Genomic DNA, 16,068 nt, shown 5'->3' with positions numbered 1-16,068 from the left:
TTAGTATCAAGCCTAGCTTTAATTGCACTTTTTTTTTTGCAGAGAATAGATCTAATACTTTGGCAGGATGGAATGGGGCAATTAGTATCATGCCTAGCTTTAATTGCACTTTTTTTTGCGGAGAATAGATTGTTGGGGAAGATTTTATTGTGCAGATTCAGGATTTTGATCTAAGGGTAGGCACAAATATTGACAAAAATATAAAAAAATAATTTCTGACGAATTAAAATAGAGTAGTGGATAGGGATCTAAAAAAATCTCAGTACAATTAAATATATCACGGCACATGTGACAATTACGTACTGTGACTCGCGTGTCTTGTGTCCTGTGTCATGACTATCTTTCGAAAATTTGGATACATCACGTATGATCACGGCGTGATTAACGTGTTATGATCAATGTTGTAAATAACGGTATGTGGTTGTCGAACAGACATGGTACCACCAAACGATTAATCGGAAATAATCGGCTATAATAAAAAATACAAATGTACAAAACTAGCATGCTATCAATATAAAACATGAAAGCACACAGCCCCAGCTCACACAGGAATCAGGATACAAAAAAAGGCAATCGATATTACTAACATTGCCTAGCAAGTCACTAACATATCACACACAGACCACCACCTGATGAGATAAATTCACTTCTAAACTCAACAAAAAAAAAATCTGCTACCGGGCCCACCCTCGCATCTTACTCCCGGTCGGCTGCTCTTTCCCTACTGCCCTCCCATTAGGCAGTGCTTTGTGGATACTACTGGCACCAACAGTTGACCTGGTCAACCTTGCAAGTCCCCTTGTCGGGTCTATTCTCCTTGTCTTGCTACTATTACCCGATTCAATCAACAAACTCTTCTTCTTTACTTCAACAACTGGAACAATGTTCTCATTGTCTCCTGGTACAGAATCTCTGCTTATTCTCTTCCTTTTGATCTCGTGCAGAGACTCAACACCCGAAAGTAATACAGAGTCTTTCATTGGAACTGTGGCAGCAACTGGTGGTTTGTTATAATTAGAGTTTCCGAGAATAATGCTTTGGTCTGTTTCATTCGCTTTGGGGGTCGCGAAATAGTTCATCTGTGCTGGTTTCTCTCTCAATTCCTTAAGCATTGTTTCGAGGTCTCTCACCTGCAACCAAGAAGAATTTTTTACTTGTTAAGTGTAACAGTATCACCACTTTTTTAAGTGTAACAGCACCCAAAAAGAAAATAATTAACCATTTCAAGTGTATGGGAACTTGATCTTTGCACCCTATTACTTAGATGTTAAGTTTGCCCGACAAGAAAAAAAAATCCTACTAACTTACTGTTTGCATTTACATGTAAACATATTTGTAACAGGTTTCAGCTCAAAAAATAAACTTTTATTTCAAATATATCAAGAGTGAGGCTATGGTACTATCCATAGCGCAGATTGGTCCATACTACGGTTCAAGGTGCCTTTAAAAATAAATGAATGGGGAGAAAAGCAACAAATTGCCTTTTAATCCAAGGAAACATATCTTTTTACCAGTAAAATAAATGAATTACTTCAGTTATTTATTTCAATTTTTCATTACTTGTGGAAAGAATTAGAAGGTGTAGTTACAATTTTCATAACAAAAAGTAAAATAATTTTGCCCCCACAACAAAAAAAAATTCCTACTAACTTACTGTTTGCATTACATGTAAACAGATCTGTAACAGGTTTCAGCTCAAAAAATAAACCTTTATTTCAGATATATCAAGAGTGAGGCCTATGGTACTATGCATAGCGCAGATTAGTCCATACTACGGTTCAAGGTGCCTTAAAAATAAATGAATGTGTTGGAGAAGAGCAACAAATTGCCTTTTAATACAAGGAAACTCATCTTTTTACCAGTAAAATAAATGAATTACTTCAGTTATTTATTTCAAATTTTCATTACTTGTGGAAAGAATTACAAGGTGAATTTGCAATTTCATAACAAAAAGTTTCCTTCTATCTTCTTACAAACAGATGAATCTTTTATTTCTTTTCCACCTTTTGAAATTGAAATGGAGCTTGTTAATGAGGCCATATTGGCAAAAAAAAAAAAAAAACATTATAATTTGATAACTTACCTTTTGTTGAAGAAGTATATTCTCTGTGCTCTGACCTTGATGTTGCCTCAATTTGGTTTCCAAATCTTTCACCTAAAATATAAATAGAGGTTTTATTCGAAGTGATCAGAAGTTATATTCAAAAACCAAGAAAGATTAAGAATTTGGTTTATTACCTTTCGATGGAGAGTCAAGCATATTTCATCCTTCTCCTTCAATTTTTCTGAGAACTGGCGATTCTGCTTCTCTAAAGTAGCTTGGAACTCGGTCTTTTGGATTTCCATCTTCAATAAAATAATAAAAAGTATAAACACTGCCTTATGCTCCACATCAGGCTCAGGATTTTCACAGTAGAAAAATAATAAAATAAACATCCATTATACCTTCTCTTGAAGGCTCTTATTGCTCCCTTTGAGTTTATTTTCCAAGTTGTGGATATTCTCTTCTAACTTGCGAATATTCTCATCCTTCTCCTTCATTTTTTCTGAGAACTGGCGATTCTGCTTCTCTAAAGTAGCTTGGAACTCAGTCTTCTGAATTTCCACCTTCAATAAAAAAAATAAAAAGTATAAACACTGCCTTATGCTCCACATCAGGCTCAGGATTTTCACATTAGAAAAATAATAAAATAAACATCAATTATACCTTCTCTTGAAGGCTCTTATTGCTCCCTTTGAGCTTATTTTCCAAGTTGTGGCAATTCTCTTCTAACTTGCGAATATTCTCGTCCTTGAGTCTGGCCTCTTGTTTTGACTTTTCAATCTTCAAAAGCATAGAAAGAAAAATTTATTAAGTATTATCATGTTGAATATGGGGGTCAATTTTACAATACTCGTAGCATTTTACTCTTAAAACTATATAGAAAATCTTGTAAATGTACTGACCATTTGCTTCATCTTCAGAACTTCTGATGTGTCAGCCTGTTTCTTTGCAGGGCCCAGCTCTACGCCACGGACACGGCTAGCAAAGTTCAAGGAGCTGAGAGTCTCTCCTAGGTCATTGTCAGAAGGACTGATTTGCACAAACATCAACGCCTTAGAGTCACCCCCTGTTATTTAATGTAATATAATTAAACAGGCAATAGATTAAAAAATGTTTCAAGACATTGAGCAGTTTTAGAATTAAGTGGGACTTGTACTGTTAAAACATACCAAGTGAATCTTGCAGTAAATGTGTCAGCTTTGAATTCCTAGAAAAAGGTAAACATTAACAAATATTTATTAGAGTATTCAACAAAAAAAAGTAAACAATATCTATGATTAGTCATTATAGCACATTCAGCGCAATTAATCATTAAGTGAATTAATTGATAGTAAATTACTCATGAACTGAAAAAGATTTTTAGCACACGATGCAAACTTAATGAAATTTCAAATATTACTTTTTGGTAATTATTTTTGCACTGCAAACAAAATAGCTTCTGTTAAACTATCAAATTATTTGTAATAAGAACCTGCTGAGGGCTTAAAAAATAGATTAACAGTACTGTAGCAGTTATCGTCTTTTTTTTTGTAATATTTCATGATATCTTGGTTGTATTTTTATCCTGAAAATTTCTTACAAACACAAGTGACCAAAATAACAATTAAGATTGAAGTTCAAGACAGAAACATAAAAGGTTATGCTAAAAGTTAAAAACTAACAGCAATTCATGAGGGTATACTAGCAACTACTGAATAGCACGAGAATTTTAGTACTAACCTATATGGGATATGGGTGCTTTTGTTTGCAAGAGCAGATATGACATCTCCTAGAGCAGAGAGTGACCGGTTGATGTTCTGAGCCTCTTTTAGTCTTTCTCCTTGCGCATCAGTCTTGGCCAGCCTCTCACTCCCTGCTAGGTCCACCAGCCATAGCTTGCTTTTTGTGCACTCTCCATTCATTAAATTCTTTGCCTTCACCATTATACAAAGCATGCTGTAAAACAAAACAAAAATTATAAACAAAATGAATACTAGAAAAAGTTCACGAATTAAATTAATTAATTAAGGACAAAGGTGGGGAGATTGATTGATTAACCAGTGAGAGCGACTACTGTGCTCGTTAACATTGTTTGAACCAACGGCCCTTGCATTGCTTCCTGCTTGCAACACATCCCACACCTCCTCTGTGCTCTCAACCTTTGCCTCAACTACACCCGGGATGTGATGCAGCCCTTCTCCTCCTGCTTGCCTTATCTCAAGTCTAACCTCAAATCATAACAGACTCAACATTTTAAGCAAGTATAAATGGTATAATTTTAATTATCATGTATAAAACAATGCATATATTTAGATCAGAAATTTTAGAATTATTACTTCTTTGATGACGGGTTGGAGTTGAGCAGATCACGAATCTGCTCATTGTACACCTCAAGGACACTGACAGATATGTCATAAGAAACTGTTTCTTTTCTCTCCTCGGCAATTTTGAACAACTCCTCAAGTGTGCGATAGTTCACACCTCGTTTCCTCTCAGTGCCCTCCATAGTGAAGGTTTTTCCAGTACCGGTCTGTCCATATGCAAATATGCACACGTTGTAACCATCCAATACTGACGTCACCAAAGGGGAGGCATCGGCATACACATCAGCTGCTTAATAATAAATGCCTTAACACATGCAACTTTAGAGATGTTAGATTTTATTTTAATTTATTTAACTTACCTTGGTCATCTTTTGGGGTGAAAATGCGGTCAAACTTGAATGTCTTCTTGGTGGCACCACCTGTCAGGATGCCAATTTCACCATCTCTAGCAGTGTCAAAATCAACTATTGCTTTGTATCCAGATGACATTTCATCATTGTTCACAGGACGGCAGCGACAGAAAACCCTGATATTCCCTGTAATACAAATTGAATGAAACATATGATGTGCGAATTGAATGAAACATATTTGGAGAAATATGCAAGAGAGAATATCAGAAATGACAGTGATACCCTTCGACTCTTGAAGTTCATTAAATAGTCTTCTGCTCCTTGCCATCTCCTCACTGTACTTGCTCTTGAGTTCTTCACCTTGTGCAACTACATTATTTCAATATAAGAGGTGCTATTAAGTATAGTATCCAACTTAGTAAGAAGTTAACTACTTAGTAATTTAATTTATCTGTGTAAGAAACTACCTAATGCCTGCACAGCCTTAGTCATTTTATCAAGATCAGGAATAGGATCTACACATGCGTGTGCCTCTTTCGAAAGCTTAGCCTGTTCTTCTTTCATAACCTAAAACCAATATATATACAAATTAGAAAACTAGTTATAGCTAAACAAGTTGAAAATATTTGTTCGATCCTTATTATATGCAAGTTCAAATTTACCTTGATTTTTCTTTCTAAATCAGAAACTGCCTGGGCCCATCGCTTCTTATCGTGCTGATATTTCTCAGCTAGCTCATTGAGTTCTCCGGTTAGTCTTTCTACAGTTTGCTCTATAACCAAAAACAATTTAACATTACATCACAGTGCTTTTACCTGCAAGATATAAGAAATTATTAACAACAACTTCAGATTTGTACCAAGAGTGCCATTTTTCAAACTTTTACTGTCCAGCTCCATCTCTATCTGGCGGAGATTCTCACTTGTAGATTCCACACAGCACCAGGCATTAAAGCACTCTTCGGATTTTGCTGCACATTCACTGATTAAATCTTGAATTTTCTTCTCGTACCTGGCTATTAGTGTGCCCCGCACTTTGTTCTATATTTAAGAAAAAAAAAGAATCAATTAATTAATGGATTTTCAACAACAAAATCAGAATAATATTTAAATGTACATGATTCCATATGCATATACGCCCCCAATAATTTCCTATAGCTTTTTAGTTAGAACATTCTCTGGATCCTTTTTGCAAATTATAAAAGTTTTAAGGCATATGCTTTATCAAAACATTGCATTTGCAAATCAGAGGTGAAGTTCCAATCTGTTTAGAAACTTTGTGCATTGGCCGTGCATTGGATCCTTTTTGCAAATTATAAAAGTTTTAAGGCATATGCTTTATCAAAACATTGCATTTGCAAATCAGAGGTGAAGTTCCAATCTGTTTAGAAACTTTGTGCATTGGCCGTGCATATGAAGTTGCTATTTGTTAAATGTTATGAAATATTGATATTTCTGAAAGTCATTATATTATCCTAACCTGTACAGCAGACGTGTCCATCAGATCCCCCATTTTTGCTGCAACAGCTGTTATGAATTCGAAAAGTTAGGTACACTCCATCAATTTAATGACTCATGTCCAAACAAAAGAAAAGGAAAAAGCATCACATATGCTCACATAATCTGCGTATATTTTGTATGCCCCTTCAAAACACTACAAATACCACATATACCTCACGCTTCTATTATTTTTGAAGCTCCAAAAATCCCTCTTTCCCTCACACTAATAAAGATGTAACATGTAACAGTACATATGACATTCTCATCTTATAAGGGGTTTGTCTATGTTTTATAAGGGTATACTTGATATTCCTTGTGTTGCAATGCCACAAAGGTAAAAATGAAAAATTACCCCAATTAAACAAAACTTACGAGGCAATGCCAAGGCTTTGCGGACTGCAATGCCACAAATTATAGGGCTTCCTGTCAAGCTTTGGAAATTAATTACCAGTGGTTCATTTAGCACCACAGAAGCCCTGATATCTACAATTTGTAGTGCTCTGTTTGCTCCTACAATTTTGTATATATCAAGCCCAGACACTATCTGTAATGATGAAAAGGTTGCATTAGAATCTTAGTTAATTTTTCATGGCACACTTAGAAGTTAAGTATGGAAATACAGTGTTAACTGTTAAGAGCATAAGAGATTTTACATAGCAAAGATATTTAATAATTACATAATTGGAGTCAATTACACATAACCGAAGCACACAATGACCAAGGTTGCAAAAAATAATTACACTGTAAGGGTTCAACTAGTGTGCAAACAAACTCAATTGTACAATTATGTGTACACTTAGAAGTCAAGTATGGAAATACAGTGTTAACTGTTAAGAGCATAAGAGATTTTACATAGCAAAGATATTTAATAATTACAGAATTGGAGTCAATTACACATAACTGAAGCACGCAATGACCAAGGTTGCAAAAAATAATTACACTGTAAGGGTTCAACTAGTGTGCAAACAAACTCAATTGTACAATTATGTGTTAATTAAACTTCCAAGTTTTCAATTAAACAAAATTAGAAAGCTGATAAAAGGGGAAACTAGAGTAAGTTACCTTCTCCTCTTGGACAAAAATATCGAAAGTTCGCATCCCTTTGGGACCAAACGTGTTTACTATCTCAGCAAAATGTAAATCCACAAAATACTGCCCAGGGGTAATTCCGTCAATTTTGTAGGAGAAAGCCCCATACCGGGCAGACTGGTATAAGGCAGTGTAACTTCCAGAACCAGCTATGGGTTCTCCTGTTTCTATCACATCGCCTCCTTCAAAGCATGAATCTTCAGAAATTTTGTCACTGGGTCCAGTCCCCTCTATTTTACTGCCTCCACAGTTCATAAACATTACCACATTATCTGCAAAAGAAATATAAAATATAAACCAGTTAATTTTGACACAATATTCATAATTTATACCTATTGCATTATGACTTACATAAACAACTAATTTGGTTTAATAGCAAGATATTTTAACTGGAATTATAAACGTGATGTATTTCAGAAGTTATTAACCGGAGAAATTGCATCAATAATCAACAAAAGAAAAGGGGAAGCTCAGAGAAATTTTATGAATTTTTACCTCTCTAAAAATAGATCACGATTATCACTAAATCTTACTTGCATTTTAATCAAAACAAATAAATCAAGGAAAAAATCGGAAGAATTGAAAAATCAAGAAATCATCACGACTGTTACTAATTCTTGCTTGAATTTTAATCGAAACAAATAGATCAACGCAAAATATACCTCGAAGACAATTGGATTGCCAGAATCCAGATCTAATTAGCCTCGGACCACAAACTAAGATCATGGAGTCGATGGAGTCTCGATCATCTGAACACAAACCAGCACTGTGTTGGATTCGAGGAGAATCTGTTTTCTCACAGTCATTGCAGGGGATGGATTCTAGGGTTAGGGTTCGCGAAGGAGTAGAGAGAGAACTTTCTTCCATTGATGCTAATTCACACGATAGTACAGAGAGAGAAGTTTTGAGAGCAAAGTATCCTCTCTCAGGTAAAGAAAAGAAGAAAGTATTTTACTCTTTGCTCCCTCTTTCTGAACAAAGTATCCTCCCTCACAGGTACCGTAACGTGGACTCCAAAAATTTACGGTCCAGATTTACTTATTGATACTTTATGATTCGTGCCAGATTAAAATAACGATCTGGATGTATTAATTCTAGTAACAGTACCGGTCAGGTACCCAAGAGGATTCGAACTCCATTCTCCCCTCCGCTTAGACTCAAAATAATTCGAATTCCGAGGAATGTGACCGTTTTATCTAGTAAATATTTTGAATGGTCCAGGACCACAGATTTCACAAGCCGCTTACAACTGAGATGTTGGCTCACTTTAATTTAAAGTTCTCACCGACAAGACGGACCCAGTTTAATTAAAAAAAATGTCTTGGGCGAGTCCTCTGGAAGCATAAAGACAAGACCGTTGTAATTTGTTATTACCTTTTTCGGCTCGGGAAGGGGTCTTTTTCTGACTGGTGGGGTCTAGTTTTCAGCGACTCATGCTGGGAAGTAGGGATAGGTATGTGCATTAATTTCTCCATAAATGGAGCAGTAATTTGTTCCATCGTTTTTGCATCTTTTAGGTACAACAAAAAATATTCGGAGGTTCGATTAGGAAATTAAATATTTTCTGAAATTTCAAAATTCTATCTATTCATAAATCAAATGTTTTGAATGCTCGATCAGACGAACGACTTTTTAATTTAGTTGATCGGACGGTTTTTCTAACTCTGATCAGAATCTAATATTTATGAAATATTAATTTTAACAGTGCAGTTTTGGCTTTATGCAGTGCACGAACCATATGGAGCGTTGTTTTGATTTTATTGTCCACGAGCTGCATAAAATAAAAAATGCTCTGTCAAATTATTTACCCCAAAATTTTGTGGAATGGAGGTCCTAGATGATAATAGAAATTAATTACGGTTCATTGTAATTTCGTTTAGTTAATACAATGATAAGCAAATTGAGAAATATTTTAATTTTGTTAAGCTCACCTAATTGTGATATATGAATATTAAATATTCACTTTAATATATCGATTTTGCTAGAATTTACTCTATTAGCAATTTTATTCAAATTGTACTGATAATTATTAATGAGAAAAAATAAGTATTTATATCAAACTCTTTAAATAAAATTAAACTCCAATAATTATTCACTAGAACGATAATTCCTACATATTACCATAACAATTTGTGCATTTTATGTTTAGTAATAATTTCATGACAAGTGAACATGCTTTCAAAGCATCAATTATAACTGGATGAAACAAAATAAGATTGCATAAAATGACGGATGTCACCTCACCTGTAAAATTGAACATGTGTCTTTTCGGATGTCACCTGTAAAATTAAACACGTGTCTCTTCATAAAGATATAAGACACATCACACATCACTATATAATATATGAGAAAGATCATTTATAATATTTTGTAAGTTAGAATATTTTATAACAATTTGATTTTGTAATTTTCAAAATTCAAACAGTCGATTCAAATTATTCAACATGGTATTTACATTAAAATGTGTTTAGATAACAAATTTTATATTTTTTTTGTGTGGTCTAGAATTGTTTAAAAACAACATTATTGTTTACTATTTAAATTTTTATATTTTTGTAATAATATTGTTATTTAAAATTTTATATTTTTTTTACTGTTTATTAAAAGGGTGCATTTTGATCGTGCAAGGATTAGTACAAGAATAGCGATTTTTGAATTAGTGGTTGAGAATAGTGGTAACCCGAGTGTTTTGAGAATAGCACTAACTTCGAACTATTCGGATTAGTAAAAATGTCGTTTGGATTGTATATTTGGAATAGCAATGGAGGGATTAAATAAAATAATAATTAAACTAATCTAATATTTAAACTAATATTATATTCCATTTAAACTAATATTGTCTAATACTAATATAATATTTTATTTAGTACTAATCTAATTTAATCTGACATTCTATTCATTTAATGCTAATTTAATATTTTATTTAATACTAATATAATATTTGAACTAATATTATTATACATTTAACATTTAAACTAATATTATATTATATTAATCTAATATTTATTTAATAGTAAACTAACATTTAAAGTAATATTATATTACATTTAATATTTAAATTAACATTATAATATATTTAATATTTAAAATAATACTATTTTATTTTTAATCTAATTTTTTTATTATAATCTAATATTTAAAGTAATATTATATTACATTTACTATTTAAATTAATATTATATTATATTTAATATAATATTTTATGTAATCTAACATTTTATCTAATATTAATCTAATTTGATATTATGGTTAGCTTATACTAATTTAATATTTAAATTAATATTAAACTAATATCATATTTCAACTAATATTTTAGTTAATACTAATCTAAGCTCATATTATATTTATTTAATACTAATATAATATTTAAACTAATATTATATTATATTTAATATTTAAATAACTATAATTTGATTTTTAATTTAATATTTTATTTAATATTAATCTATATTTTAAATTAATATTATATTACATTTAATATTTAAAATAATATTTTATTTAATACTAATCTAATCAAATATTATATTATATTTAATACGAATCCAATATTTTATTTAATACTAATTTAATATTTAAACTAACTCTAATTGAGAGGAATCAAATATTTTATTAATATCACTAACTCCACAAGCTCTATTCTTGCTAACTCACCATTTCTATGGGTTAGTGGAATAGAGCTATTCTTGAGCTAACCCAATTTTATAATTCATGTTTGGATTAACAAGAATTGAGAATAATGGAGCTAACCCAAGATTAGCTCTATTCTTGGGTGATCCAAACACACACTAAGTATTTTTTTTTTTTTTAAATGTTGTTTTCAGTGGTTTGGAATTGTCTAAAAACAACAGTTTTATAAAATACTTAATAAATAGTAAACAAATTCAGAAAAATATAAAATTTGATCTCCAAGCACATATTAATACGAGATATCATGTTGAACGGTTTGGATCGACTGTTAGGACTTTAAAAATTACGAAATCAAATTGTTGTAAGATATTGTTACTTATAAATATTAATTGTAAGTGAATCCCTCCTCATAATACATACATACAACATTTGAATTCTCAACAACAACAACAAATAATAATAATATACAGAGTACAACTAGGGTGTTCTTAAGTTCACCAAACATCTTGGTTAACTCAAAGCCTAAAACTCATCGAATAGGCTTCAAACGATGAATCTGAACCGTTGAAATCCATGTACCTTACAAGTGATGCATCTATACGTAAAAAAAAAAAAAAAAATTGCATAGAGTCAAGTGGTAAAAAAACGTTCAAAAAATAAATGCATTAAAATTAATTTATTAACCTTCTAATTTTGACCGTTTGACTTTATACTAAATTATATCGAAGGTTTAAAATTTTCACATATAAACACATCACTCGTAAAGTAGACGAATTTCAACGGTTCGAATTTGTCATTTGAAGCCAATTCAATGGTTTTAAACTTGAGTTCACCAAAGAACTTGGTGAACTTACACCCTCGTTCTACTCATAATATACATACATAATATGCTAGACCTGCAATTCACAACACCAACAACAACAAATAATAATAATAGTAATAATAGTAATAATAATAGTAATAATAATAATAATGATGATGACGACGACGACAACGACGACAACATTGTCTTTAATTATTATTACATGTAATAGTGAGGTATTTACTATTAAAAATATCATATAATTAAGTGATATCAATGTTATTTCATGCACTGCTATTCAATCTATTTCTTAAAATAACATATATATTTGCGTTTACTAGCACTATTTGAATTCTCTGATTTGTGTTTGACAATCGCTTTTAGCTGGAATAACGTCTTATTCTACTATTTCGTTTATTCCATCTCCAGATAAAGAGTCGATTATCAATTTATCATTAACCAGCCAAAATGTGCCGTTATAAATAATTAACCAACCAGAATGTGCTTTAATTTCAAATCTTAATTTTTTTTTAATAATTAATGATCTACTTTTTTTAATATCCTTTTTTATAATTAGTATGGAAAACTCAATGCGTTTCTTTTACATTTTACTTCATATTTGCTTAAAAATTAAAATATAAGAGCGTTACTATTTCTAAATTAATTGTTACTATCTCTATCAATTAATTGAAGATCATTTTCATTCTCATAGGTACGTAATAACAGATTCAATTATGAGTAACTTTTTAATAAAATAAAGTATTAACGTTTTTTGTTTGAATCAAAAGTTAATGTTGCAATAATAAAATTATGTTAAAAATATAATTTTGTCTTATGTTAAAATATAGTCAACAATATTATTTTTGAAGCAAAGCTAGGGTGTGATGTGCTCACCAAGAGGTTTTGGTGAGTACAACTCCAAAAGTATATCGAATCTGCTTCAAACGACGAATCCAAACCGTTGAAATTCATGCACTTCATAAATGATGCATTTACATGCAAAATTTTGAAAGTTTCGAATTCATTTGCTAGAAAGTCAAGCGGGCAAAGAAATGAACATTTTATAAATTGTTATATATATATTCATTTTTCATTTATTTCTTTGACCACTTGACCTTGTAGCAAATGAATTTGAAACTTTCAAAATTTTGCATGTATATGCATCACTCATGAATTACATGGATTTCAACGGTTTGAATTTGTCGTTTAAAGCCGATTCGATATACTTTTGGAGTTGTACTCACCAAAACCTCTTGGTGAGCACATCACATCCTAACTTTGCTCTTATTTTTGCTTAGATGCATTACAATGCTAGCTACAGTCAAGGAGAAAAAAGTAATAAAATTTGTCTGCAAAAATTTAACAAAGTTAAACTTTTCTTATAATTTTGTGAAAAATAAAATCAGTTTAAAACTTTGAATTATTTTTGTTGACTTAGAAATTTAAATATTTGAAATAGAAAACTTTGAATTATTTTTTGTTGGCTAGTTCCTAGAAAATTAAATGTCCGGACCCATAAAGAATTAACCCTTCAATTTTTTGTTATTCCCAAACTGTCATATCTTTCATAATTAAATTATAAATTAAATGTCCGGATATGATTGGATGTGTCAAGAATATAAAAGCTATTTTAGAATAGAAGTTATTCAGAATAACAATGTACATTCAAATAATATTTTTGCTATTCGAAATATCTAGAATATAACATGCTATTTTTTATTACTTGTAAATATTAGAATAATTACTATTCAAAAGTGTGAAACGAGATAGAAAAATATTTTATTATTCTTCAGTTGCATCAGTTATATATCTATCCCGCTTCATTTATGTTGTTTGTGTCCCGCTGAGCAGAGTTTAGTGTTTAAATGTGATTTAATTTGGTCATTTGATAATATATAGATACTGGGTCCCTTTCATCAGATCCCAACTTCTAGTTTATTTTTTGCTAAAAAAAACTCATAGTTACACCACTTGATGAATGACCATAGATTTTATTTAGCTAGTACAGGTCAGTATAGATTTTTTAATTACAATGAAATAGTGATCTGTTGACTAATTTGAGGAATAATTAAGTTCATCTCTTCGATTCCTGCTATTCCCTGCTGGGGCATTATTTTAAGCTTGAATTGTTCTAATAATTTGTAGTGACCATGCATGAGGTTTGTCTTGTGCTTCCTTGAGAAAATGAGCACGCATGCATGTACCAAGTAAGAAGAGGTTAGTATTAATTTCCTGTTGCACCTCTCTTTTAGTAGCTCTAAAATGTGCTGCATGTGTTTTACAAGGCACAAATCTATTTTGTGATTTGTATCTTCCTTAAATTACCTGGTTAATTTGTACTAGTTCATATATAATAAAAAATATATATATAACAATTAATATTGTTCCTAAGGATAGAGTTATGTATATGTAACATACCGATTTTTTTATTTTTATCCAAAATATAAATTGAATTTTAAAAATTAACCGAACCGGTTGTCAAATTTTAAATCTACCCAAACCGGTTAACCCTTAACCGGACCAAATTTCCGGTTAACGGTTAACCGGACCCTTTGAAATAGTCCGGTTAACCGTTAACCGGAAATTTGGTTTGGGTTCGCTTAACCGTTAACCGGATTCGTTGGTTCGCTTAACCGTTAACCGAACCCGATTTTTTTTTTTTTTTTTTTTAAAACAGAAAATTTTAAATGTTTTTTTTCTATTGAAAATATACATGAAAATTCGTATTTAGATTTATCAAATTTACACCAAAAAAATTTGTAAATCAAATATGAAATTTAAAATTATAGAAAAATACACATACACATATACATATACATATACATATACATATACATATTATATATGAAATTTAAAATAATATGTATATGTGTATGTGTATGTGTATGTGTATGTGTATGTGTATGTGTATGTGTATGTGTATGTGTATGTGTATGTGTATGTGTATGTCTATGTCTATGTCTATGTCTATGTCTATGTCTATGTCTATGTCTATGTCTATGTATATGTATATGTATATGTGTATGTATATGTATCATATTTGATTTACAAATTTTTTTGGTGTAAATTTGATAAATCTAAATATGAATTTTCATGTATATTTTCAATAGAAAAATAAAAAAATTTAAAATTTTCTGTTTTAAAAAAAAGTAAAAAAAGTAAAAAAGAAAAAAAAATTGGTAACCGTATATTATTTATGTATATGTATATGTATATTTATATGTGTATGTGTATGTGTATTTTTCTATAATTTTAAATTTCATATTTGATTTACAAATTTTTTTTGTGTAAATTTTATAAATATAAATACGAATTTTCATGTATATTTTCAATAGAAAAATAAAACAATTTAAAATTTTATGTTTTAAAAAAAAGTAAAAAAAGTAAAAAAGAAAAAAAATTGGTAACCGTATATTATTTATCTATATGTATATGTATATGTATATGTATATGTATATGTGTATGTGTATGTGTATGTGTATTTTTCTATAATTTTAAATTTCATATTTGATTTACAAATTTTTTGTGTGTAAATTTGATAAATCTAAATACGAATTTTCATGTATATTTTCAATAGAAAAAAAACATTTAAAATTTTCTGTTTTAAAAAAAAAAAAAAAAAAATCGGGTTCGGTTAACGGTTAAGCGAACCAACGAATCCGGTTAACGGTTAAGCGAACCCAAACCAAATTTCCGGTTAACGGTTAACCGGACTATTTCAAAGGGTCCGGTTAACCGTTAACCGGAAATTTGGTCCGGTTAACCGTTAACCGGTTTGGGTAGATTTAAAATTTGACAACCGGTTCGGTTAATTTTTAAAATTCAATTTATATTTTGGATAAAAATAAAAAAATCGGTGTAACATACCTATAATTAAGTCGATCCAATCTAGCTAGCTACCTTTTCAACATGAAAAACCCTTGGGCTCTGATGAGCTTAATCATGATTAATTAGTTGATTAGTGTGATTAATTCAAGAACATTTTTGCTTAGCTGATGAGAATGAAATTAGTCAATCAACCCGGAACTACCCTTCTTCTCGGTCTGCCTTGATTGTAAAAATTGCACAAGTTGCAACTTGAATTTTGTTGTGATACACTATATTATTTCACCATTTTTCGGTTGCGTTACAAGCACAATAGTAACTATTAATTTATTTGATTGCAATACCCTTATTACTATGTCGTTCTTGCAACAAAATTATAATTGCAATATACAAATGCAATTTAAATCAAAATTGTTTGCAAATAAATTGCAACGAAACCCCTCGCAACTACGGACATCTAATTTTTGTTGTTGCAAAATAATTTTATTGCAATCCAAATTATGGTTTCCCGATTAATTTGTTCAGCTAA

The 16,068-nt window shown here is 30.7% G+C and overlaps 1 protein-coding gene across 9 annotated transcripts in view; it reads right to left on the bottom strand.

The window, feature by feature from the left end:
- Positions 1-488: 488 nt before the first annotated feature.
- The window catches only part of LOC144549431 (kinesin-like protein KIN-14E), a 49,561-nt gene continuing 33,981 nt past the window's right edge, over positions 489-16,068 (bottom strand). For 2 of the 9 annotated variants that reach the window (XM_078298162.1, XM_078298169.1), the window contains 14 exons: positions 5,360-5,469; positions 5,165-5,264; positions 4,980-5,066; positions 4,707-4,883; positions 4,360-4,633; positions 4,082-4,246; positions 3,764-3,979; positions 3,214-3,251; positions 2,947-3,110; positions 2,708-2,824; positions 2,446-2,607; positions 2,239-2,346; positions 2,084-2,155; positions 489-1,130 (listed from right to left, as the gene is read on the bottom strand). In XM_078298162.1, the coding sequence (XP_078154288.1) occupies positions 675-1,130; positions 2,084-2,155; positions 2,239-2,346; positions 2,446-2,607; positions 2,708-2,824; positions 2,947-3,110; positions 3,214-3,251; positions 3,764-3,979; positions 4,082-4,246; positions 4,360-4,633; positions 4,707-4,883; positions 4,980-5,066; positions 5,165-5,264; positions 5,360-5,469 (2,246 nt within the window). In that variant the 3' untranslated portion in view covers positions 489-674. Of the gene's footprint in view, positions 1,131-2,083; positions 2,156-2,238; positions 2,347-2,445; positions 2,608-2,707; positions 2,825-2,946; positions 3,111-3,213; positions 3,252-3,763; positions 3,980-4,081; positions 4,247-4,359; positions 4,634-4,706; positions 4,884-4,979; positions 5,067-5,164; positions 5,265-5,359; positions 5,470-5,556; positions 5,738-6,176; positions 6,224-6,568; positions 6,741-7,258; positions 7,558-7,947; positions 8,193-16,068 lie in introns of those variants that run through there. The other 7 variants (XM_078298163.1, XM_078298167.1, XM_078298164.1 and 4 more) reach the window with 7 other exon arrangements.

This window comes from Carex rostrata, chromosome 35 (genome assembly GCF_964058835.1).
Source record: "Carex rostrata chromosome 35, lpCarRost1.2, whole genome shotgun sequence".
NCBI lineage: Eukaryota > Viridiplantae > Streptophyta > Magnoliopsida > Poales > Cyperaceae > Carex > Carex rostrata.
The sequence above is the reverse complement of the archived record's forward strand: the minus strand, read 5'-3'. Positions and strand labels throughout refer to the sequence as shown.